This window comes from Notechis scutatus, chromosome Z (genome assembly GCF_049901735.1).
Source record: "Notechis scutatus isolate UNSWTSFEM ecotype Mainland chromosome Z, rNotScu1.2, whole genome shotgun sequence".
Lineage (NCBI taxonomy): Eukaryota > Metazoa > Chordata > Lepidosauria > Squamata > Elapidae > Notechis > Notechis scutatus.
The window spans coordinates 19,869,432-19,896,575 of record NC_142025.1 but is presented as its reverse complement, the minus strand read 5'-3'; the positions used below and the strand labels follow the sequence as shown (position 1 = coordinate 19,896,575).

Here is a 27,144-nt window from a genome sequence, read left to right as displayed (position 1 = left end):
AGGAGGGGGCGGCTGCGGCTGGTTTCCTTCGCCAAGCACGGCGCGTCTGAGGGAGGCAGCGGCGAAGGCCTGGCGGGGCAAGGAAACGGAGCCTAGGCCCAATGCGGGGCGGGAGGAAGGCTTTGTTTTGTTTTTTTCTCTTCCTCCTCCGTAGGAAACCGGTGGGAGTCTAATTTGCAGGGCAGCTGTTTATAGGAACTCTTCCCTAAGACAATAAAGGACCCTGGGCCCCTGACCCTTAGCGCGGGGGGGGGGAGGGGTGATGGAAATAAGGCCGTGGGGAATTCTAGTTCTTCAATCCTATTCATAAAAGAGCTTGCAAATTGGGGGTGGGGTGTGTGGAAGTGGAGGAATTCGGGCAGATTGTTGGAGACTCGTGGGGGAGTGTGCCACAACTTTGGTTTGTACCTTTTTCTGGCCCACGGTTTTGCTCCACCAAAGAATAGGATGAAAATAATAATATGACCCTTCAAAGTATATCAGGTATCAAGGCAAGCTTAATATTTGGATGCTGTACTAAATAACAACCTAACCTGTGTAAACATCCACTAGGCAAAACAATTGCGATGAAGAGCTGTTAACTAAAGCTGCTTCTAGGTTGCATTCAATACAGCACAAAGTGATTTTGCTATGAAAGTACAGGTGTAGCAGTTGCTCTGTACCTATCTACACATAGTCTGAGAATTTATTAAATTCGTAGTCTCTGAATAACCTCTGTTTCTGCAAAATACCTAATTGCTGTCTTCATAAATGAGATTGATTAAAATTAAGCAAAAATACTTAAAATTAAATTCTTGGATAAATTATAAAAATAAGTTTTAGATAGAGACAAAGTATCATCATGAAATGCCTCATCACAGAATCATCTCGGAGTTATAAAATGAAGAGTTATTTGTTAAACTCTGGTTATGTATTAAGGGGAAGATCATGAATATATTACATCCATGTTTGAAAAAATTGCGGACTTAAGGTGTCACTGTCTTTTAACTAAGTCAGAATTTTAAATGCTTTATTTTTAATAGATTCCACTAATCAGTGATAGAATTCATTAATAGAAAATAAAAATAAAACATCCAGAATCTGTATTGGGTCACATTCTGGATAACTTAAGTAGATCTGCAGATTGCTTTGGACAGCTGCAACACAAACTATTTTTGAACTGTTTTGAATTGAGTTGTTTGAAAAACTGTTGGTGATATAGCATAGAGATTGTGTCCAAGAATAATAGTAATCTAGAATATGCCTACCTATATACTTTAAATGTCAGCTACTATCTTAAAAATCATTGTAAATTCTACGTATAATTCCACACTTAAACATTTTTTTACATTTCTTACAGGCTCTTAAGTACACATCAAAGAGTCACCCCAGTGGTGGTGATCATCGGCATGACAAGATGCGAGACGCCACAGACCCTTCACCGCCAAATAAAATGTTGCGGCGATCCGATAGTCCTGAAAACAAATACAGTGACAATAGTGGACACAATAAAGCTAAAACCATTCATACTCATAGAGTTAGAGAGAGGGATGGTGGTGAGTTTCCTTTAACCTTTGATTCAACTTCGATTTTAATATTTAAATAATTTTGTCTCATCATTATTTCAGCATGGCACAACACTACATAAAATACATATACACTGCATAACAATGAAATAGGTTTTTAATAGTTCTTTTCATGGTACTTTTATTTTCTCCTTTATCATAATCAGATTATTGGCTTTTTATATTTAAGAAACATGACCTCGCAAGTTGCAGTATTTTCTTTGAAATCTCCATCTTATTTTGTGTATATATGTTAAGTATGTTTAGGTTACTACTTTTATAGAATTCTTTTGACAATTAGCTAAATCCAGTAGCAAGCTATATTAGCACATTAAATCTAAAACTAGCCAATACATAAAAATACATTGGCTATCTGAAAAGCTTTTTACAAATGTAGACAGTTCAAAAAGCATACTAACCATTATTTGGGGACACATTTCTGATATTTTTTACTATCAATAGAAGAAAATATTTGTAGCACAGGGTTGAACTGTTGGGTTCTTGGTGTTTTCTGAGCTTGGCTATTTTCTTGCAGTTTGTTCATTACCAAACTAGATAATACCATCAGTACTAGCAAATGTCTACAAGAAAACAACCAAGCTCAGAGCACAAAGGATCTCATATTTTTTAATATGACAGTAGGCTACACAGTTGCTGACTGCTTTGTATATGAGATAAATGTGATAAATCCATTACATGGGCTGTTACCTTATTGGTTCGGCCTGCTGCTTTAACTGTTTGGAAGTAAAGAGAACTTTACAGAGCCCTTTTAATCTTTAGGCTTGCTTTAATGTGTAGGTACAGTACATGGCAGTATTCTATATTGTACACAGTGATCTAGATAGGGTTTTTTGTTCTTACTAGATTTTCTTGAATTTTTCAGTAGCACTTTAAACTACTATTTTTAAACCCTACTTATTGCTTTATTAAAGCATTTATGGTGTTTTATGCTTAAGCAATTTTTCAACTCGTTTATATGTATGTCAAAAAGGCAGTTCATTACTGTTAATCTGAAAATTGGACACATTGTACATATACTTCATTTTATTAATTCTTATTGGCAATCTAAGCTTTTGCTAATTTATTCTTAGAAATGGTTAAATCTAAAGTATTTTTAAATATATCTTAGTTTTTATTTAAGATTATTGTAAAATATCATGTAAAGCCCGCAATTCTGAGTTAATTAAGAGGGTAGACTTTGCTTGGGATTCTGTAAATTAGTGGACTTCCCAATAATAGTGGATCACTTAAGCTAAATTGAATTTACTCAAGTAACTTAGACGATTTTCCTTGTTTGTGTAAACAACTGTTTTTTTTTTCTCCCAGCGTAGAGATGTATGGGAGTATGTATGGAAAGAAAAAGAAAAGAGTGAAAAAAATAAACAGGAAAGGAGCATGAAGGCATGAATCTTAGAAATTTAAAAGATTTTAGGATTTAGAAACTTGAATATGGTTTCAGTGTCATAATGCTAGATATTTTGCTATTGCAGTCTTCCTTGAAAATATTAACTTTTTATTTAGGTTTACCTTAGAAGTATAAATAAAATCATAGTTGTGAAATATTCCTACCTGGAGATTTCATTTATTTATTTAAATTATGTGGCTGCCCATCTGGGCAGTTTACAAACATTGAAAACAGGTAAACGTTAACATGCTATTTCATAGCTTTCAGGAAACTATGTTTTCATATGGACCTGGACATTCAGTAGTCTAGTTGACTGAATATTGTAGCTTGTAAGCCTTGGCATCAAATCCTCCGTTCAATCCTGAAGGGTTTTTTCCTCATCTATATTCAAATATTTAGGGTTGTAGAAAAATTAAGAATAGGGTTATATTGTCACATACTATATAGTGGGTTTTTATAAATTGGATAAATTAGTGTTATATATTAAAACAATCTTACACATTGGATTGTTGGCATAGTTATTTGCTTTACAAATTCAAAAATATTTCCATAAACACTTAGTTTATATAAAGTTTTAGAAGTAATTTAATAGTAAGAGCTCTTTTACAATAGAGTTTGATGAATATATTCTACATGTATGCAGGTAAGGGATATTTCAGATTATTTGTATTGAAAATAATATGCAAAGATTGTAATCTGATTTAAAAATACATTTTGATTGAAGTTTATTGTATAAAATACAAGAGACAAGATCATAAAGGGGTAGGGAAAGATAAAGTGGGGAGGGAGGTGCAACGTAAAAGAAAGAAAAAACAGCATGTTCCAACTTTCTTTGGTGCGGTAGAATACAGAATACGGTTAACATCCTCAACTTTTTGCTTTAGGTATTTAATGATTATTAGCCATTTTTATAAAAAATGGTCAAAACCTAAAATCAGACTTTCCTTTTTCCTGTTTTAAGCATAAAGTCAATAAGTGGTTTCCATGTGGAAACAAACTGGATTAGTTCTTTCCTTTAATTACAGCAGTTTTGCTATCTCTGTCAACCTTATTACTTTTTCCATCCTAAAAATATATATTTTGAATGTACTCCTTAGAGCTTAAATACATCAATAGTTTGTTGTTATATGAGTTGGGTAAAAGCAACCTGACAAGTAATTTTGCCCACTTTTTTCTGAGGTCCCTGAAAATGGTTTATAACAACCACACTGGCTGTCTACAAAGAAAAAATTAAACAAATGTGTTGATACTGCCTTTAGACTACGAGTATCAAATATATGGTAAAGTGCTACAAGTGGAAACATTTTCATGATTTTTGTACAACTTTTCATGACTTAATCACTTTAATAAAAGCATTCCTTCCAGTGTTCTAAGTACTAAATATTTTTTCAGTGGACAGCGATTTTAATATATTAAATATAGTTGTTTGAATACAATAATGTTTTCATTGTCATGTCCTTTAGCTGGGTAGCAGTAACTTTGTAATGATTCTAAGTATAGTTATGAATTACAGTTGTAATCTTATGCTTTACAGTAAGCAACACTAGGATTTAGTCTAATGTATAATTGAATATTAAAAGAAATTTAAATTATCTAGGACTGAGTTTTTAATTAGCTTTTCATAGTTTAAATTCAGTTTCTAAGTTAATAATACATTTTGAATATTTATAATGCAGCTCAATTTAAAAACAATAATTAAACTGTACCCAAAATCTTGTGAAGGAGACTAAAATAAGCAAAATCAAATTATCTCCCTCTGAGCAGTATTTTGATTTATTTTTATTGATTCTCTGTAAATCTCTTGTATGAACCAATATACTTGGTCAGATACAAGTGTAGCTTAATTTCATTGTTAGGGGTCTTTTCATTTGCTCATCAGAGCCAGGATAAGATAGTTGGGTGGCTATAAATGTAGCAGCTGGGTTGCAGATAGCATTATAATGTAATATAATATATGTAATTATATTATCAAATTTAATGCTGTTAATAATTTTTAAAAATAAATTATATCTTTTAAAATGGCTTATTTAAAAATTGGGAACCTCCATATATGCTAAAATTAAATACTATATTAAAATGCTCTTAATTGCTGGGATATGTTCTAATGCATATCTTTCCAATACTAACTTTTGCTTGATCAAGTAATTGAGGATTTTAGAGGTCAATATTACAATTCTGCAAATGTATTTAGACAATAAGTAGTCCCTTACTTTAAGTGTCAGTCAATTTCCTATAATTTTGCTTTGGAAAAACATTCTAAACAAAGTATTCCAATTTTAGGCAGTAGTTTAAGAAATTGTTATTTTGAAACATTACAATTCACATTTTGATCTGGCTTCAGGTAATAAGTGCTTTGGAACATTGTAGTAGATGACTGAAATTGGAGAGGTGATTGTGGGAGTATAGTCCAATGGACATGTTGTGCTTTCAGGGCTTAAACTTAATAAAATAGAGAAAGGCAATGACAAATTCAGATACAATATGAAAAATGATATGAAAAATAATATGATATTCAATTACAAGGAAAAAAGTCAAAATAGTTTTCCTAGTAGTAATATACAGTTGTAAAAGCTGGATATTGAGAAAAGCAGACATGATATTCTTCCGATTAAAATCGGAATTCCGATTTTTTTGGGAATCGCCCCCCCTTCCCCCCCTCTTCTCCTCCTTCCCCACCCCTCGGAGGCCCGGAGTCAGGAGTTGCTACCGCTGGCGCGGCTCTGCGTGGCTCCAGTCCCGCGTTGCCTCAGGAAGGGAAGGCAAAAAGGAAGAGCTGCGGCGGCGCTTTGCAATGGCAGCAGCGGCTCCTGGTTTTGCCTTTCCCTTCCTGAGTAACGCGGACTGGAGCACATGGAGCCAGCGCTGCTCAGCAACTCCTGACAGCCCCAGCCGGATACCTGAGCGGAGGGCGGGCGGTGCGGCGGAGCGCTGAGCGGCAGGAAAAGGAGCTGGGCAGCGATTTCTTGGCACGCGGTGGGGGGTCTCTTGGCCGGCCCTGATTTTTTTTCCAGAGGGGAATATTATGCCTGGAAAAGTTAAAAAAAAATATACACCTTCAAAACGATCGACTGCTTTTTTGAGGTTGATCAGCAAGCAGAAACTCACATACTTACTGTTCTTGTACTGTTATTAGAGGAAGATTGGGATGGCAATCATTTATCTTTGAGTTGAACTCTGCTAGATTTCATTGAAATAATGTCATACAATTTCTAAGTCGTGTCCAACTCTTCGTGACCCCTAGACCCATAGCATGCCAGGCTCCCTTGTCCTCACTTGTCTCTTGGAGTTTGCCCAAATTCATGTTCATTGCATTGATGACACCACCCGACCATCTCATTCTCTACTGTCCTCTTCTTTTGCCTTCAGTTTTTCCTAATATCAGTCCCCTCTTCTCATTAGGTGGCCAAAGTATTTGAGTTTTAGCTTCAGTAGTTGTCCTTTCAAGAAACATTCAGGATTGATTTCTTTTAGGATCAACTGATTTGATCTTGCAGTCATGAATCTTTTCTAACACCACAATTTGAAAACATCAATTTTTTGATGCTCAGTTTTTCTTATGGTCCAGCTCTCATAACCATACATTACTACTGGGAAAAACATAGCTTTGCCTATATGGACCTTCGTTGGCAAGATGATATCTCTGCTTTTAAATATACTTTCTAAATCTTTCATATTGAGAAGCAAGTGTCTTTTAATTTCATAGCTGCAGTCACTGCAGTGATGTTGGTGCCCAAGAAAATTAAATTGTTACTGCTTCCATTTCTACCCCTTCTATTTACCAGGAAGTAATGATACCTGAACTAACTTTTCAAATTTTTAGCCAACTTTTGTACTTTCATTGAAATAATACAGAAGTGTAATTGTGGACTCCTGAATCAGGTATGGCTTGAAAGCCTTCTTAGTTCACAAGTGTTCATCATTTTTCATTTCACGTTTTGGTGTTTAAAAGATACTTCTTGGTATCAGTTTCTCTCCAATATTTTTTAGCAATTACTGAAAGCACTGGGGAAAGTTATGTGGAGATTTATACCACAGTGTTAACATAGTGAATGCCTCAGACCAGTGGTCTCCAACCTTTCTACCTTGGTGGCCAGGCATGTGGGGGTGGGGGTGGGCATGTGACTGACAGATGCATGTGCACACACAGTTCCATTGGTGTGAGTGGCAGGCGTGCATGCCCTCTGCTCATGTGACTGGAGATTTGCATATGAGTGGTGGGCCCTTGTGTTCATGTGCAAAACTCCATTTGCACAAATGAGGGCACTTGAGTGGAGGGCACTTGTGCTTGTGTGCGAAGCTCCATATGAGTGCAGGGTGTTTGTGCTCACAATGAAGCTTTATGTGCGAGTGTCTGGTTCACACAAGTGTAGCTTTGCACATAAGCACAAGCACCCTTTGCTCAAGCACCTTTTCCTTGCGCAAATGGAGATTCGTGCACAAGTAGAGCTTTGTTTACAAAAGCTTGCCCATTGCTCACACAGCCCAATTTCGAACAGGCCCTGGCCCAAGACTTTTGGGGACCCCTGCCCCAGACTATTCAAGTTTTGAATTTTTAAATAGGTGCCCAGAAGTGCTTTGGAAATGAATAAAAATTAAGATCATGCAACGATGCGTTGGACTATAAAATTAACTGATCAAGATGAATCCTTTGGTTCTCAGTAAAATTATATTTCTCTTGAAAGACTAGGTTTGTTTGGAGAGTTTCTCTAAAATGATCATTATCTGTTTTAGTGCTTAAGAATCTCTTCTTTTATCTTGGATTTTTTTTTGGAATTGATTAAATCATACAGTATTCTGGAAGGGGCCTTGGAAGTCTTCTAGTTTCAACTCCCATGTCTTAGATCTTAGTGCAGGGATATGGGAGTGGGACTGGAACAGAGACCATTATATAAATAGCAGAACTTGTGTTTTAAATGTGGCATTAAATAAATATTCTCTACTAGTTTTAGACTGTAAATGCATCATTTTTTATCTCTGACATATTAATTTTGGCTCATGACAGATGCAGATAAAAATTATGTAAAGAGAAAATACCTCTCAGACTCAGATTTCTTTTGCATTTCTGTAACACTGATTTAAGTTAGCCAGGATTTATAGTGGTAACTAGATTGAGAGATCTCCTATTATGTTTTAATAAGTGAGAAGAATAAATAGATTGCTCAGTTCTGATTGGCAGTAAAAAGATCCTTTAGGGCAATGTGAAAAAGAAATGGCATATATAAATGGTCAGCGGGGAAAAGGCCTACTGTGGATCCTGTTGGTTAAAGAATTCTAACTACTGGGATGCAGAAGAAGAGCCTTCTCTGCTGTAGTATTTAGAACATCCTACCCTCCAATGTGAGTTCTGCTTCCACCCTCATATCCTTATATAAAAAGCTGAACTCCTGCCTCTACCAACTGGCCTGGGGATCCAGTGGGGAGTATCACATTGGAGGTGCCTACTAGTTTGATAGCACCTTCTCCCTCCTTCCCTACCTACCCATCTTTTATTCTCATATTACTGTATTCCCGTTGTTTCCCTTTACCGTATTTATTCTATTTATTGTTTCATTGTTTATTATTATTCACTGTTAAGTTTACACTTCTTTTCATTTCTCCATTTTATTATTGTAAGCTACCTAGAGTATCCCCAGTGTGAGATAGAGGCAAATAACTTTAACAAATAAAATAGAGATTGAGCTATAATAAAATAGCAGAAAATGGAATTTTGATACATTTAATTGCAGAAATCATTGATCTGAAATATATTAAAACAACTATATTGCAACGTATATGTATGCTTCACAATTCCAACGCTTTGTCACATCGAATACAAGGAGCATAAAACTATATGAATATAGGTTTAGAAAACATGCTCCTTGGTTTCTCTTAATAAATGTGTTTCATATGGATGTGATTAAGTACTAATTAAAATTCAGACACAGAATGGAAAAACATTTGTTCAGGTTCAAATCTGAAGATTTAAGTAAATATATATTGGAAATCTGATCTACAGGAGATAAGGAAATGACTTTGACTCCATATGAGGGTTCTTGGGTATTTTTATATGATAGAATCTCTAAATTTTTGGAATTTGAAGTTGGAATGAGAAGGCTGGGAGCTGAAATGCAAAGGATGGAGAATTTAGAGTAGCTCCCCTCATAGCCTTGAACTTGTTGATAAGCTTATGACAGTAACAGTCAAAAGAGAGAGAGAAATCTATACAATCATTGCTGTCCTGCTTGCAAATAATACTGAGCTATGTTGTTTGGAGTTTCATGTGGTATAGGCATTTGGATGGTACCAGGTTGTATTATTACATTATAGTATAGCTCTTCCCACATTCGTTCATCACTCTGGTATCAGCTCTTTGGGACACATGATTAAGGGTGGGGGGATTGAAAAACCTGGACATTGAGGTATTAATAGCATTGCAAGAAGAAATAGTGCTCTTGTTACTGCATAAGTAATAAAAGTGCAGTTTGATTGATTATATGCTATCAAGTAATTGTTGACTCTTGACAGTCATAGATTTTCTACATTATTATCTATCCCTAACATCCTTCAGATCTTCAAATAGTGCACATATTAACATTGTAACTGAGTTCATCCACTTGCCTGCTGATCATCTTCTTCACCTTTCTTACTTTTTCTGAGGATTTACAGTCATCACATTCTGAGGTTGTATTTTGAGCATACAGTATAGATAGTCCTTGACTTACAATCATTTTAGTGACCATTCAAAGCTATAAGGGCATAAAAAATGACTTACCATTTTTCACACTAATGGCAGTAGCCCTTATGGCCACATGATCAAAATTCAGATGATTGCTAACTGGCTCATATTTACGACAGTTGCTTTACCCCGCTGGGGATATACGACATATGATCACTTTTTGCAACCTTTTGACAAGCAAAGTCAATAGGGAAACCAGATTCACTGTAGTGATTCACTTAACAACTGTGGCAAAAAGGTCGTAAAATGGGGCAACACTCATTTAACTCTCTCACTTAGCAACAGAAAGTTTCGGTTCAGTTGTGATCATAAGTCGAGAACTACCTGTATACTTTCAGGTAAAATTGTGGTAACTGTTTAGATAAAGGCTGTTCTTTTCTAAGATTTCGGCTACTAGATTTTATGCTTCAAAGAAGGTTAAATGGAAAATTTTGATACCTGATGAAATTTTGCAAAGCAAATTTAATGCACATGAAGCCTTATTCTGTAGGTAGTAGATTTTGAATATTTAAATCAGTGTTGGCAAACCTTTTTGACACCAAGTACTGAAACGGGAGGCACGTGCACCAGAAACTGAAAGACCAGCTCCCCAGCGTGCATGCGTGTGCCGGAAGCCAGAAGCTCGGCTTCCCGGCACATGCACGTGCACCAGGGAACTGCTCTTCTGGTTTCCAGTGCTCCCGTGCGCGAGAAGACCAGCGTGCCGGAACTCAGTAGAGCAACTGGCTGGTGTGTCCAGACAGATACTCTGCGTGCCACTTCCGGCACATGTGCCATAGGTTCACCATTATGGTTTTAAATGAACAGGACTAACAAAATTCTTAGTGCCTATAAGCTGCGAGGTTTGGGTGGGAGAGAATACGGTTCCTCTCAACCTTGCAAAACTAAGTGGTTGTGGGTTTTGAAACATTTATCCGCCCCTCCCCCCTCAATTAAAAAATAAAAAGATCTGAAGAATCTCTTTCACTGAGCATGGGGTTATGCTTCCCCAGACAGAGTCAGTGCACATTTTGAAGGTTCTCTGGATTCTCAGCTCCTGCTGAAAGAGCAAGCAGAGACCAGGGCTCTTTTGCATAGATTTGTCTTATGTAGCATGTGTGTCTATTCCTGGGCCAAGAAGCTTTTCTCATAGTGACTTATGCTTTAGTCACCCTCTGTCTGGATTACTGTAATGCATTTTATATGAGACTGCCCTTGAAGAACATTTGGAAGCTGCAGCTGATTTGGAACACAGTGACATGAATTCCAAGCTATGCTCATGTCACATTGAGCTGCTCTGTTGAATTGCCCTAGCTCCATTGGGCTTCTGGGTACAATTCAAGATGCTGGTTTTCACCTATAAAGCCCATATGTAGAATGGGGACAAGCTATTTTGAGGACTGCTTGCCTCTGCTTCCCCATTAGAACTAACAGGGAGGGGATTCTCTGGCCCTTTCTTTCAAGCAATGTCACTTGCCGGATTTAGGAGTTATGCCTTCTGTGTTGCAATCCCTGCTCTGGATCATAATAACTCTAAAAATTTGAATGGGCCTGTGTTAGTCTTTTGTAAGGCTTTAGCAATGCCATTGCTTCTCGAAGCATTTAGTCTCTGTTATTTAATTTCCTGTAGTTGCATTTTTTGTGCAACCTCAGATATTTGTTATTTGGATTATTGATTTTGGTTGTTGATTTTAATCCTTGTATGCCACCCAGGTTCATTGCCATGAGATGGGCAGCTACAAAAATTGTATCAATAAGTATATACATAAATAATAATAACGCTAGAGAACAATATACTTGATGGAGAGTAATGTCATTTTGAGGTTAAAATATTGGGGGCATAATTCACATTCACAAATTCAGTATAATTATTACTAAAATATATTGAATTATTTTCAACATGTTTAAATAGAGTGTTGCTGTTAAGCAGGATGTTAAGTCTTGCTTAAGATAGCTGTTCAAAAAAAGTTGATGCTTGTCCTTGAATCAATGATTTCAGAATTAATTGTTAAGAAGAGCTGTAAAATTGAGCATAGAATTATCTAGTGATAAGAAAGTTCATAATAATAAGATTTCTGAGGAAGAATGGAATCAGATCTAATCAAAATCAAATTTGATTAAGATTATATAAATAATTATTAAAATAATAAAATGTTGATCTCTGTAAGAGCAACTGTAAGTGAACCACACTTCTTAATTTGAAGAAATAAAACAGGATGAATTCTTATATATGCTATGCATGATATATAATAATATCAAGCAGCAGCATTGTAATATTAATAAAGTTTAAAACGATGAAAGATTCAGAAAACCATATTGTTGTTTGCTACTTCCAGTACATGTGTAATATTCTAGCTCTTTCTCAGTCCCTAGATAGGGTGGCTTAGAGTGTTGCTTGCTTTGATGAATGCCAGGTCAGTGAACAGCAATTAGCAGTTTTCCTGCCTGATATACTTGAGGCTGTCTTGGGACTGGCCATAGAGTGTCCCAGATTTATGGTTGTGAGACTTCAACCTGCCATTCCTGGGTTCAGTCTTAAAAGCACCTCAGGAGTTCATGACCACCATGGTGGACGTTGGTCCACCCCAAATCATCACAGGCCCAACTTGGGACAGAAGATTTCCAGGTTCTTATCATAGCAAAGGCAATGTGATCTGCTGATGAATTTAATATTATCCTTCCTGTCATGGTCAGATCATGCCCAGGTGTGCTTAAGACTCTTTTATGCCACCCTCACCCTTCTATCCAGTTGAGCTGTCTATCTCTGGTGACTGATGGACCCAGGTGGGTTCCAGAAGGAACTGGGGGATATCCTGGGGGTTTGCTGCATGATCCTTCTGAAGCCTCTTTAGCTCTGGATGGGGTAGCATTACCCCAGACAGACCTGGTCCATAACTTGGGGGTTCTTCTGGACTCGCACCTGCTCAAAGAGCAGGTAGCAGTCATAGCTAGGAGAGTTTGTGCACAACTTCAAGTTATACACCTCTTGTGGCTTTTCCTGGGTCAGGAGTCCCTGTGTTCAGTCATTGAAGCCCTGATCATTTTCCACTTGGGCTACTGCAATATGCTCTACAGAAGGCTAGCTTTGAAGAGCATTTGGGAACTTCAGCTGGTGCAGAGTACAGTGGTGTGAGCAGTCTTTGGGACCCCTTGAATGGCATATGTTAAACGGCTCTTCCATAAGCTGCACTGGCTGCTGGTTTGCTTTCCAGTGCAATTCAAGGTATTGGTTATTACCCATAAAGCTCCTGCATGACATGAGTCTAGGTTACTTGAGGAATGGCCACTTCCCTATGGAACAAATTTGTCTTAGCTCTGCTGGCAGAGGAGGCATGCAGCTTATGGAATATCCCTTCAGTCAAGGAATGGCAGCAGGGTTCAAGAGAATAGCCTTCTCTGTCATGGCCCTGGATTTTGCCCCCTGAAATGAGAAGGGCTCCCGCTCTCCTGACTTTCCATAAGACCTTAAGACCTGACTTAAGGTTAATCAACCATCTATGGTACTCCCCCAATTGGGTGTGTGTGTGTCAATGGGAGAGTACTATACTGGAGGTGGTTGATTAATTAGTAGCAGCTCCCATCCCCTCAGCCCCATTCTTCTCCCTTCTTCCCCATCTTTGAGTGTGTGTGAGTGTCTGTCTACCTACCCACTTGATGGGGATCTACCACCATCTAATCTAATCTTATCTATCTAGTTTTACTTGGATTGATATACTGCCCAGAGTCATCTTGCAATTACATAAGTGGCAAACAAATTTAAGTAATAACAAACAGAGCCAATTTGACCCACTTTCTTCCCATGAAAACTAAATAATAACAGATAGGAGAAAAACTCAAACAAAAGGCTGACTATATATAAATTGGTTATACTGGTTGAAGTGGAGGAATTCATACACAAATGCAAGAACCCAATCTCTTTGAATTATTATCAGCTTCATGTCATAATTCTTGCATTTATATCACTGAGAGATTTTCCTTCTACTTAATTAGTTTTGTAAAGAGAAATATCTGATGCCATCAAAAACAAATAGATGGTTGTAGACATTCTTTAACATGCCTTTGAACATTGGGAAGCATGAGCTCCTTTCTGTGGTTAATTTTAAGCCTTTATATAATGTTTCCTCCCTGTCCAGGTACCCGCTTCCTCTTGCTGGATAATAATTATTTATTAGACTCTTATATCATCTGTGCATTTATGTATTTAGTGTTTCTTAGTGGTTTATGTATGACAGTGATTTTGTTTTAAGATCCTGCATAATCTTTGTGTAAAACCACATTGGTAGATTTTGTCATTCTTTTTTCTTCTTTGGAATAGTCTAAATTGTGTGTTTTCTCTTTTTTAGGAATACCCTTCTATCTTGACATTAGCTTTTTTTCATTAGCTTTTCCTATCATGGAATGCTAGTAGTACTGAGTTCTCAAATCCCCCCCCCCCAATGGGACCCTTGACGCTTGATTGATCTTTTCTGATTTTTAAAACTTTTTCTGATGTGAAGCAGAGCAAAACATCTTCTGTGTTACTTCATTTTGATCATTTCATCTGTTGGTTACATTTACACATCATCTTATATTGTAGATCTCCTGTATCTGATTTGATAATTTTTCATCATTTCATTCAGTGTTGAAGTGTTTTTCTTTGCTGTTCTAGTTATTTCTTCAAGCACTGTTTTGGGCTTTCACTTACTACATACATACACATGCAAGGATGAATACCAATGCAGTACAAACATTGCAAACATAACTGAGTTATGTCTACGCTTTTCATTTCTGTTTCTTAAAGCACCAGCAATAGGATGGAATTTATTTCTCTAGTTAGCTGACTATACTTTATCTATTTACTAGAAATATTTAGTTGGGGCATCCCCCTTAACATTTCTGCCAAATGTTGCTGCCAAATGGCTATTTCTCAGTGACATTTGGGGATTTGTCCTACTTCTGCTTTTTATTCAGTTCTTAGCCAAGTTTCTAATGACTAAATTTTATCCATTTGAATAAGATGCAGAAACTGAAAACTACAGAGTCATATATGGCTCTCCAACCTTTTTTGAGGGGTGTGTTTGGGTTTTTTTGTTTCTTTTTAGTCTCCCCTTTTCTTTATCCTCCCTTTTAAAAAAATCAGTACTGCATCAGCCATGAATGAATAAGACTTCCATAATGACCTCTAACAACCTAAATAGCTATACATACTCAGGAAAAGAATGTAGATATTTCCTTTATGCTGCAAAAACAAAAGCAGCTTGCATTTTAAGGAAAAGTTTTAAAAATGACCAACTTATATTTATAGTATATCTAAATAAAAACAGTAAATATGCTTCTCTGTCCTAATAAATTCAGTATTGAATGTCCCAAAGCTAAATTGGGGCAGAATGAATGTGTAGAAAATTATATAATTCTTTCTATTATGAAATTGGACAAACAGATGTATGCAAAGATGTAACAAAAACAAAATTGGTGCTGCATTATAATTGAGCTTAAACTGATATCAACTGCTATTTTAAGATCTCTGATGAGGGGGGGGAAGAAATTTAAGGCAGGTTGAAAGCAGTTGAAACATGGAGGATGGCAGCATGGTTAGGGAAGTACTTGCCTTAAAGTTAAAAAACCAAACTGCTTGGTTTTGTATTATAAAAAACTAAACTTAAAAGTTCAGGATTTTTCTTCATTTAAGACCTAGATGTAGTTATAGCACTTTATAGATGGTTGGGAATCTCAGTAGAGCAAAAGAATAATATGTAATTTACCTATTTCCAATCTTCCTTTAGTCTAAAAAATCCTGGTGACCATTGTATAATTTTGTGGGTGTCTTGGTGGCTAAAACATTTTACATTTATCCTGGAAAGACTGCCAACTGGATAGAAACGAATGCAGTAAGCAAGACTTTTGAGGTTATTTTGCCTGAGGAAATGGACAGGATTCTCTGTAAAATAAGCTCTACAACTTTTGTCTTGAACCCATGTCCTTCCTGACACATTCAGGAGCCAGGCAGATTATGATTTTTTAGATCGATAAAATTGTTGCTGGTTTTCTGAAGGATAGAATAGTTTTAAAATATAGCTGTGTTCCCTCTAAAATAAACTTTCTCTGCCTCCATAATTTTTAATAACTTCTTTCTAGAACCTTTCCTTTCATAGGAGTACTGGTAATCCTTGAGTTATGACTGTAATGGAGCCTGATAATTGGGAGGACCATTAAGTAAACATTCTCCATCCCTGCTGTCCCCAACATATTCATTAAATGAACATGCATATCATTAAGTGGAGCATCAGGTGTCTTGAGTTGGGAGACACTGGTGAGTTAAGTGCAGGCACAAGCCTATCTGAATCAGGCCTCCCAAGGCTGCCTCAACCCTCTGAGATACCCCATGGTCTGCTTTCTCCCCATAGCCCCTTGAGCCTTCACCCTACCTCATCTGGTCACAATAGCACACTTTTCAAGGTCTTAAGAGCTCAGGAGGTGAAGGTAGGGAAGGAGGATGGATCGCTCCATTATGTCTAGCAAGAAAAGGAAAACTGAGAGCTTTGTTAATGCTGGTGAAGTTAAAACAAGTTTTTTCCTTCCTCACAAGACAGTCTGGAATCCTTACTGGATTCCTTGCCATCTAGCAATGAAAGGAAAACAGATATTCTGCAGTGTTACTTTTTGGTCAGAAAAAGACATCCACTGGTAGGAGTGTGCCATCTGGCCCAGTAATAGAGTGACTTGCCCTCCTTCCCTATTCCAAGCTGATCTCTGAAGATCTTCAAAACGTAAGTGAACTATCAGTGACCAAGGGTGAGGAGGAGTATGTGGAACAAAATTGGGTGATAAAGGAGGCCCCTTGCCTGTGGAGACCTGTGGGGAATAAGTGGGGAGGTGCTGCAGCATCTCTGTGGTTGATCATTAGGGCAAACCACCGCAACAATATTGCAGCAGACATAACAGGGTTGTAAGTACTTTTTGAGGTATCTGTTGTAACCTCAAATATTCATTAAGTGAACAGTTGTTGTAAATCAAGGACTACTTGTATTCTTGAGAAGGGGATTGTGATACAGCTTCAGAGAATGCTAGAGCACAGAGATTATCTAGATTTCTGCCAGTCAAGATTTAAATTAAAATCACATAGAATGAAATGGCATTGGTCACTCTAGTGGATTATTGTCATCAGGACTTGGCATGGGCAGAATAGTCCCCTAATCTTAGTTGATCCTCTGCAGTTATCAATACCGTTGAACATGGTACCTTCCTGGTCTGCCTTTGAGGGCTGGGGGTTGGAGGTATTGTTAACATGGACATATGGGTGGATAGATAGATGGATTGTAGGATGGTAGAAATTTTTGTTGTGAATTTAATGGCTGTTATACTTTAGCATACTTTTCAAGTAATCTTTTAGAATGCTTTTTTAACTCTGGTTGTCAAATTTTTGAATTCTATTCTGATTGAACTTTTTTCTGGGGCAGTATTATTAATGATTTTTACATACATAAAATTATATTGTTTATTTGATATTTCAATTCAAAAGTGTTTTTTTCTTTAGAAAATATCTATTTGTGCAGTGGCAAATTGGTATAGAATAAAGTGTATGTGTGTGTTGTGTGTGTAAGAGATATGATGATTGGCCTTTCTGCACCAAGGCAAATTAAAGTGTGTTGAATTTAAATAATTGAGAAATAACAATTCATTGTTTTCTAGGGACCAGTTATTCTCCACAAGAAAACTCTCATAACCACAGTGCTCTTCATAGTTCAAATTCACATTCTTCTAATCCTAGCAATAATCCAAGCAAAACGTCTGATGCAGTAAGTACTTATATTGAATTTGCCCAATCAAGTTGTTTTATTATATTTTGCACTCAGTTTGATTCCCTTTTCAAGAAATTCTGGATAATTACAGTTAATAGAAATCAAGCAAGCAAAATTGCATGTACTATGTTCTAAGCAATTTAAGTTCCAGATAAATTCAGTATTTCAGTTCAAAACAGATGCAAAGTTTAAAAATAGCAGTTTGGACATCATTGTACCAGCATTTAGTTTAATTCTCTTAAATGAAACTAAATTCTCTCTTACCATTTAAAAGCTGTTGAGTTATGTTGTTAAGCCAGTTATGGTTTCTAAACTAATCTGCTTATCCACCCATTTACCAAGTTTATATGGCTGCTCATCTCAATAAGTTAAAATAAAAAATTATAAACATTACAAAAATATACATAGCAGCCAAGCAGCATCAACTGAAGTTACTAGCCTAACCAAGAACCTAGTCCTTGCACATCTTCAGCACCTCTGGCCTGAGTACATAGCCAGGTCTTCAGGATCTAAGAAAGGCCAGAAGTGTCAGGGCTATCCTGATCTTCAGAGATAGGATGTTCCATAAGCTTGGTGCTAAAGCAGAAATGGCTTTTGGCCAGCCCCCCTTCCCCACCCCGACATTCTTTGGCCAATGAGATATGAAACATGCCCATCCTGCCTGATGGGATTGTACAGGTAGAATAAATTATGAAAGACAATTCCTCAAGTAACCAGCCCTAAGCCAGGCAGGGCTTTAAAGGTAACATCTAGCACCTTGAATTGCACCCAGAAACACTGAGATTGAATGGCAGAATGCACTGCAGATAACCTCTTTGAGAGGTAATGAAGGCCTGAGTGACAGTGAGAAATATCTTTCACTGCCCCCATCCAGGAATGAATGCAACTGACACATAAACTGCAGGTAGGCAAAGGCCCTCCTAGTTATAGTTGCTACCTGTTCTTTGACCATGAAATCATACACTGGATCTGTCTAAGGCAATGCCACTTCATTCAAGGCCAACAAATGGAAGATTACCCATACTGGACGATCCAAATACCCAAACCGACTCCATCTTGCTTGGGTTGAGCTATTAGAAATTATTGTATAAAATAGCAATAGCACTTAGACTTATATACCCTTTCACAGAGCTTTACAGCCCTCTCTAAGCAGTTTACAGAGTCAGCATATTGTTCCGAACAATCTGGGTCCTTATTTAACCGAGCTCAGAAGGATGGAAAGCTGAGTCAACCTTGCTGGTGAATCAAACTGTTGGCAGACGGCACAATTAATCTGCAATACTTCATTCTAACCACTGTGCCACCACGGTTTCTGCTTTGCTTTCTGAAAGGAATGTTTTCAATAAAATGTGTAATGTTCAAAACTGAAGAAGTTGTTATTTCTGAAATCCATCAGGTTGATTCCAATATTTTTTTTAAAGTCTTATGATTCTGCAGATGACTGGTCTGAGCACATTAGTTCTTCTGGCAAAAAATATTACTATAACTGCCGAACAGAAGTTTCACAGTGGGAAAAACCAAAAGAATGGCTTGAAAGGTAAATAATATAAACATAAATTGTATAATAGTAAACTTACCAAGCTTACCAAATTTAATTAATTAATTTTTTTTATACTAGAGAGCAGAGACAAAAAGAAGCAAGCAAAATGTCTGTCAACAGTTTTCCAAAAGATAGAGATTACAGAAGAGAGGTGATGCAAGCGACTGCTGCTAGTGGGTTTTCTAGTGGAAGTATGTCTATTTTACTCAATAATATTCCTGTGCATGTTCTTTTCAAAATTGTTTTTCTTCAGTTGACCACATTTTATAAGTATGTCATGCTTTAATTTATGCTTTTCTTTTGCCCTTAACATTTAGTTATCTAACATGGTCACTGAAAACTATACACTGTATATCAACAGAAGAAAATAAAGTTTTCCCCCCTTTTGTTTGTACTACTATGCTGTGATGGCAATGACAATACAAATTATATACAGGATACATATCCTTAAGGCCATTCATTCAGCAACTGTTTAAAATTACAATGGTGCTGAAAAAAATGGATCCTGAAGTTGCAGCCTTTGCACGGCCCTGCAGTCATTTAATCAAAATGCAGGTGTTTGGCAGCTTTCTTGCACTTTCAGCCACAGGGGTATTTCAAGTCCTCCTTGCTTATCTCTCTCCCTCCTCTCATCTCTGCCCTTTTGGTTGGCCTGGATTCTGCATTTCAAGGCGGCAAGCAGCCCTAACATACATGGCTCTGCACTGCTTACCATATCCCAGGAAGCCTCAGGAAGCACCAGCAAGCTTTCATATGCTCAGCTCTTCCCAACCCCACATGATATACACCCCAGCAAACAAGCCATCAATCATTCATTTATTCTCTGCAAGTGCCAACAAGCATTCATTTGCCCAGTTGCCTTCTTTCCCAGTTCCCTACATCAACCTTTTGCACCCAGAATTTCTCTGCTTTTGCTGTCTACTTTTTGGGCCCAGCTTCTCTGGAAAACATTTCCTACAGATGGCTAAGACTGAACTGTTTTCAGAAGGATGTGTAAAGAGCCCAGCTTTAGCCCCTTGGAAATGGAGGGTGGGGAAGGCCTTCAAAGAGAACACAGCTTTATGTCAGTTTGAATATTGCAGAGGGAGGCTTCTGTAGACAGCACAGCTTTCCAAAATGGATAAAACTGCTGTGTTCACAAACCTCCAAGGTGGCTAAAGTTGTGTTGCCTTTGAAAAGTTTGGAGTTGGGGATAGTCCCTTGGGACTGGGAAGGACTAAGCCCAAAATGGCTTAGATTGGGTTTGGAATTCACTTAACAACCTGCAGTTCTCAGTTACTAACCACAACTAGGAGACCAGGGATAACCATCATCAGTTGATGCAGTCACCTAACAACTAGCTGTATAACCGTTACAATGCACTGACTTAGTGACAGAAATTCTAGTCCCAATTGTGGTTGTGTGTTGAAGACTACCTGTAGATTTTTAAAAATCAACCTATTGAATTTCAAGTTCTCAGAAATATTCATCGATACCTGTTCTTCTGAAACATTCAACTATTTTTTGATAATGGGGATGTTGCAGAACTTCATTTTGGTTTAAGCAGTGTTTAAGTACTTTAAAAATTGTATACTAATATCTGTTGATGCTGGAATAGAAAAAAAATAGTAAATGCAATATGTCAATAAAGCACTAACTTGCTGTTTTCTATTTCTCATTTCAACTTCGTGAATGATAAAGTGGAAGAGAAGCATTCCAGTGATGCCGCAAACATGCTTCCACAGAATATTTTATCTCAGACAAGTAGACACAATGATAGAGACTACAGACTGCCACGGACAGAAACTCACAGTAGTTCTACCCCAGTACAACATCCCATCAAAACAGTGGTTCACCCATCTACTACTACAAGTTCTGTTCCTCCTAGTCCATTTTCTCTACAGTCAGATCATCAGCCAAAGAAATCATTTGATGCAAATGGGGCATCTTCTTTATCAAAACTGCCTACACCCACTTCTTCCATCCCTTCTCAAAAAACAGAGAGAAAAAATTTGTCAGGTGTGTATTAATCTATTTTGTATTGAATACTGGAACTGAAACATGTATCCTTAAAATTCTAAAATTATTAAAGTTCTATTTTAATAGGAAACCTGAAATTTTCTATTAACTACAAACTCTGTACTTCTATGTATGCATTTTAGTATAAAGTAGTAAATCTCATATGCCCTATTGTTGAATCCATTAATTTATAGGAATTTCAATATAGAAGTATTCTGTATGAGAAGAAAGATTTCTTGGCATTCCTCATTTCTTCAGTCTGATCATATGCATATGATGTGATGTGATACACTGATCATGTGATAAGTTTCAAAGGACATCTTCATTTTCAAGACACATTTTAAAATACGGAAGTTTTGTGGAAGGGTAGCTAGGAAAAATCCACATGAGTGGGTCTCTAGATAATGATATTTTGAGTTTGCTATTATGAATTTTATTTTCTCCATTGATTTACTGGTCAAGTTATTAGTTTTAATGTTACTAAAATAATGAAATAGGTTTAGGCTGGTATTGCACACATTACAGTTTCCAATTTTTTCCTTTTTCTTCATTCTCTTTGATTTAAACATTTTTGGACATTTATCCCTAGTTCTGAACCTTAAGCTTGTAGAAAAGTGCAATACCTTAGTAATAAGAGTATGTACTCTGCATATTTTGGAGCATATTTTGCATATTATTGTCACTAGTGTGGATGGCCATTAAGTGAGATAGCCTCACTTAACAACCCTCACTCTGTTCTCACAAATGCCCCTTTAAACAAACATGTTAAGAAAAGCATGGGGTTCCTCATGGGTGAGTGGGAGCTCTCTGAGGCCCAATATTCAGCTGGGACCATAAAGGGGGCAGACAAAAAGCAAAAAACTTTGCAAAGCCAATAGCAGCCTAGCAGAAAGGAAGAGCTCAGCTAGCTTAGGGCCTAGCATTATTTTCCAATGCCAGAGAGGCTTCCAAACAAGCCTCTGCTTGGCCGATGATGAAGCCATGCTTGTGGGCTAGGCCTCTGCCTTGATCTCTTTGGAGACTGCAAATGTCTCCTGGTTTTTGCTAGCTTTCGGGACGACAGCTTCAGGGCGATCTTCCCAAAACCATTTTCCTTGTTTAACCCCTCTTCAAGAAACCCACATTTCTTAATAGAGAAAACAGAAAAAATCTGGGGAGAACAAACTTGTTGATTTCTCCCCCCCCAAAAAATAAAAATAAAATAAAAAATTAGATACTGAAACTAAACTTTTCGTCTTTACCCACCAATGTTTATCCCTTTTAACCATCCTGGAAAGTGGATGACAAAATCTGTGTGCTACTTACCTTGATGAGTGACTGCCAGGCTGAAGAGTAGAGGAAAGGAAGCAAGGAATTTCTGGTCAGCTAGAGCACATTTGCAATAAATGCCAGCTGAGACAGAAGCTAGGTCCTTGGAAAGCTGGGTCCTTGAGAAGCTTTTTGCTGTTTGTCTGACTCCCTTTAGAGAAGTCCTAGCTGGGTCCTAAAGGGAGTCAGTCAGCAGTGAAAAGCTTTCCAAGGACTCAGTTTCTGCTGAAAAGTAATTAAAAAAAATTCAGCTAGTTAGAGAACAACACGTGCAGCAAATGGCCTACTGCAGCAGTTGAGTCCTTGAGACCCACCTTCTGTTCCTGCTGGCAGTTTAAAGGAAATGTGCTCAAGCTATCAGAGAAAATTTTTCCTTTGCTTGCTTCCTTCATTTCCTCTACTTTTCAGCCTGGCAGTCACTCATGGTAAGATGTGCAGTAAATTTAGCAAATGAGGTGGTTAAAATGGATCAAGATTGGAGAGCAGAGATGAAGAATTCAGTTCCAAGACTTAATGGGGGGGGGAGGGGCAGAAAGATCAACAAGTTTGTTCTCTCCAGCTTTCTTTTCTGTTTAGTCCAGAGCTAAATAGATTTAATAGTCTGAATTTGTGGAAATCGGTATATTCCTATCTTCAAAGCCAAAAATACTTTGCTTTTACTTTGTCCTTTATGTTCATAATTGAGAAATTTGTCTTATGGTATCATCTTTATTGCTCTTTGAAAACTTGTTTTTAAATATGTTACATGATTCTAGTTTATGGAAGATCTGTAAATTTCCAGCCATTTTTAATAATGATATTAGTACTTATACATTAGCATACAAATAGTAGGTTGTTTTCCAGTAGATAAAATCTGAGAACAAGGAGTTTAGATTTACTAGTTCTTGATTATATCAAGATACGAAGTAATTGTTAATGATTGGTTTTATATCTTACCTTGTTTAGAAACCACTAATCTTACTTTTATCTTTGTAGCAGGAAACTAGTTAACAAAGCCTTCATTGATAAATGAGTGGGTCTCATGTAGTGGAAATGAGGTGGCTAAATGCAGAGGGATGTTCATTCATATGTCATGTTTTTGTCTATACTTTTTTGTTATTAGTTTATAATGTCAAGTGTTTTGTAGTTAAAAATGTATACTAGTCAATTACTTAATGATCACTATTATTCTTTGAAGCTCAGTACTAGGTTGGCCCAAAATTGGATATAGTACTTAAAGTACTCAGACCAATGCAAAACAATATATAATTACATGAATTATTTGACTTAAAACAGTTTGTTAATGATTATTTGAAGTTATAACAACACTGAAAAAAGTAAAATGGCTATTTTTCACACTTATAACGGGTGCAGCAACCCTATGGTCACATGATCAAAATTGGGTACTTGGCAAACTTGATTCATATTTATGATGCTTGCAGTATCCTGAGTCAATGTGAAAGTCAGGTTCACTCAACAACCATGATACTAATTTAATAACTGCAGTGATTCACAGCAACTGTGGCAAGAAAGGTAGTAAAATGGGACAAAATTCAGTTAACAAATGTCTCACTTAGCAACATAAACTTTATGCTCAATTGTGGTCATAAAATAAGGAATACCTGTATTAGCTTTTGCGATTCGTGAACTATATTTCTATTGATGCAATTTAAAATTGCATTTTCTGTTTAAGGAACCATACTATTAGTAATCAATTTCTAAAATCCTTTTTAGAAATAATATTCTCAAGCCAGAGAGCCCCCCACCTGTGCATTGGATTTTGTTTCCTGAATGCATAATATTTCATTTATTTCTATAAGATTTTAATTTTGCTGCTTCACTAACCAATTGAGATAACTTTCAATTATATTTCTATAGTTTTATTGTACTCAATTATTTCAGTATTCCTGCACTCCATTTTTATGTTGTCCACATAATTATTAAGTGTTTGACTTAGCCATTAATAACATGTAAAAGAGTACAGGGCCCAGTAATGGAGTTTGTGAAGCCCTAATGGATCTCCCATTTTTATTTTGACAAGAAACCATTGGTGAGCATTCTTCTACATAGTTGCTACATTACCCAGCTCACACATAATTGTATATGATGAAGTGTGAACAGTCTGTGGTGGTAGTAATTTATTTATTCTGTGCTTAAATCAGTTGATACAACAGTATGTTACATCCAGTTATAGTCTTATATAATAAAATGCCTCTGTAATAAGAGGTCCGTGGCCTATAATATGAGTCCCAAACCTTTGGACTGCGGATTGGCACTCATCTACAGACCGCAAGGAACTGAGCTGCAGAAAGAAGGGAAGCCCCATCCACTTACATGCAGGATCAAGGCAGCGTGTGAAATCACCACCACCCGAGTCCGCAGGAAAACTGTCTTCCATGGAATCAGTCCATGGCATCCAAAAGTTTGGGGGCCGCTGCCCTATAATGACACTAACCTCTACACATTCAAAGTTATAGGTGAGAATCTATTTTGAAGCAAGCTCATACTCCCCCATGAAAAAGTAGCATTTTAATGGTTATTAAAATTTTGTAGTGCTTTGATTCCAAGTTAAATATCTGTTCCAAAGATCCAGAACTAAACTGTGATATAGTGATTCAAATATAAGTAAAACTAAATAACTGACTTTATAGTCAGGTTGCACACAGAAATTTATCAGACACCAGCAAATCCTTCAAATATTGGATATGCTCATAAGTAAAGCATGTTGTGTTAACAACATAAATTTATAACAGTGAAATCTGCATACATTGCTTAAATTGAAATAGCATATTTTAACCATTTAAAGGCAGTCGAACTGTTTTAGATTGGGGAGACCTGTAACTAACAGCCTTGAATTTAATGGGATGATCAGAGTTGAACTATGCTTTATCCATTGATCAGCTTAAAACGGGAAAAACAAGGGAATAATTTCATACCTAATCCGAAATTGTGCCTGGCCAATTAGAAATGACCTATACTGTGTCAAACAGAATAGGTAGAGACAGGTGAATAAATTTGAAAGATGTCAGTATATGCATGGTGGTTGAATTTACAATACAAAATCATCATAGAGAAAAATTACATAAACAAAATAAGGGACTCCACACTAAATCTGGAGGAACTCCTGTAATTTTTTTTTGTAAAAAGTTTTTTATTTTTTATATTTCAAAAACATCTCTTTTAGTGAACATGGTTTCAGGTTTTCACATTTCCATACAAATATAACCTTGGTTACATATTCATTTTTCACATTTGATTTCATATCATATCATATCATTACATTTCATATTTTTATACATTTTCTCAAAAAATCTTACATTCAGATTTATTTTATGTAAATAGTTGTCATATCTTCATATTCATAATACTTTATACTTTTATCTGTCACATTTGAAATTTCATCGCATATTCTTATTTAATTATTCCAAAAGTTCCATCTTAATTCTAATAATTCAACAGATTTCCCCTTTAATTATAATTTGAGTGTACCACCCCTTTATCTTATACATCATTTAGCTAACTCCTCTTTAATTCATAATAATAATTTATCACAATATAGTCATTTTTAATTATCACCTTAAGAGTCAATAAGAATAATCTAGCAATTACATAACACACATATATTTTAAACTAGATTCCACATGGTATTTTCCCCTACAATTATCTTAAATAATATATAATTTCAAATAATCTATTCAGTTAATCATATAAACTGATGTTACTCTTTTTATAACAATCATGATTCATTTTAATTATATTCTTAAATTTATTTAACATATTTAGCATACTTATCATGGTTTCTCTTTATCACATTTATTCCATTTATCTCTGTATGTAATTGAACAATAACAGGTAGTCTAATGACAAAAGGACATCAGTTCCAATCTTTTCATTTTAAAAATCAATATTTTTCTATCTTCTAAATAATTTTTACTTAAAATGCATTTATATTACACCACATTACCTTGCAGAATCCCCTTTCTTAATCCTTACCTACCCATTATCTCTTATCTCTCTTGACTAAACAATTTCTTTTCATTTTTGTACAATTTCCATATCTCCATATTTCCTTGTCCTTTCTCTTATTTCTTTTTTCTTTCATTTTTTCCCCTCCATTTCTTACTCCAATTTTTATCCCCCTCCCTCTTTAAATTTTTCTTCTGTAATTCCCTTTTCTGCTGTTTCCATTTTCTTTGTTTGGCTTTCAAAACATTTCCCTTTTTAATTGCCTCCCCAAATCTCCAATTTTTATTCCCATTCTTTTTCTTCTTTGCTTTAATGTTCGTTGCTCCATTTTTCCATTGAAGCTGGCTTCTTCTTCTTTGATTACCTCCTCCCCTTCTGGCACTCCTTGTTTTTCATACTCCAGAATTGCCATTTCTAATGATTGTAAGATGAAACAGCACGACTCACCTCTTTCATGTAATATTTCTTTTATGTTTCTTAATTCCATTTTTAGTTCCATAAAAAGTTCTGCCATTTTTAAACACTTCTTTTGTATTTTCTTTATCCTTTTCTTTAGTCTTTAAATCCAGAGCAATTGTCCAGTAATTTAATTCAACCAGCATCTTTGATGTTTATTTCCAATGATCATCTTCTATTAATTCCTCTTTAAGTTTTTTCCAAGTTCATCAAATAGTCCAATATCCCTAAATTTAAATTTATGCCAGAATCACCAAACAATCCCAAAGTAAATTCTTTACGCTTATTTCTTTTATTTTGATATTCTATGTTTTCATTTTTCACTTTCCAGGGTTTCTATTTTGTTGTAACTAAGTTTCCCTTATTTTGTATCAAATTCCACTTTTAAAAGAACCAAGCATTTTTTAAAGAGTCACTAAAATTTTCCTTTTACCATTAGGTGGCCCTCTCTTTTATATCCATGTCCTCTCCTTTTT

The 27,144-nt window shown here is 36.3% G+C and overlaps 1 protein-coding gene across 7 annotated transcripts in view; it reads left to right on the top strand.

The window, feature by feature from the left end:
• Nucleotides 1-27,144, top strand: part of WAC (WW domain containing adaptor with coiled-coil) — a 47,170-nt gene that overhangs the window by 1,019 nt on the left and 19,007 nt on the right. For all 7 annotated transcript variants that reach the window (XM_026672169.2, XM_026672171.2, XM_087945967.1 and 4 more), the window contains 5 exons: nucleotides 1,340-1,535; nucleotides 17,312-17,418; nucleotides 18,843-18,958; nucleotides 19,040-19,152; nucleotides 20,642-20,959. In XM_026672169.2, the coding sequence (XP_026527954.2) occupies nucleotides 1,340-1,535; nucleotides 17,312-17,418; nucleotides 18,843-18,958; nucleotides 19,040-19,152; nucleotides 20,642-20,959 (850 nt within the window). The remainder of the gene's footprint in view (nucleotides 1-1,339; nucleotides 1,536-17,311; nucleotides 17,419-18,842; nucleotides 18,959-19,039; nucleotides 19,153-20,641; nucleotides 20,960-27,144) is intronic.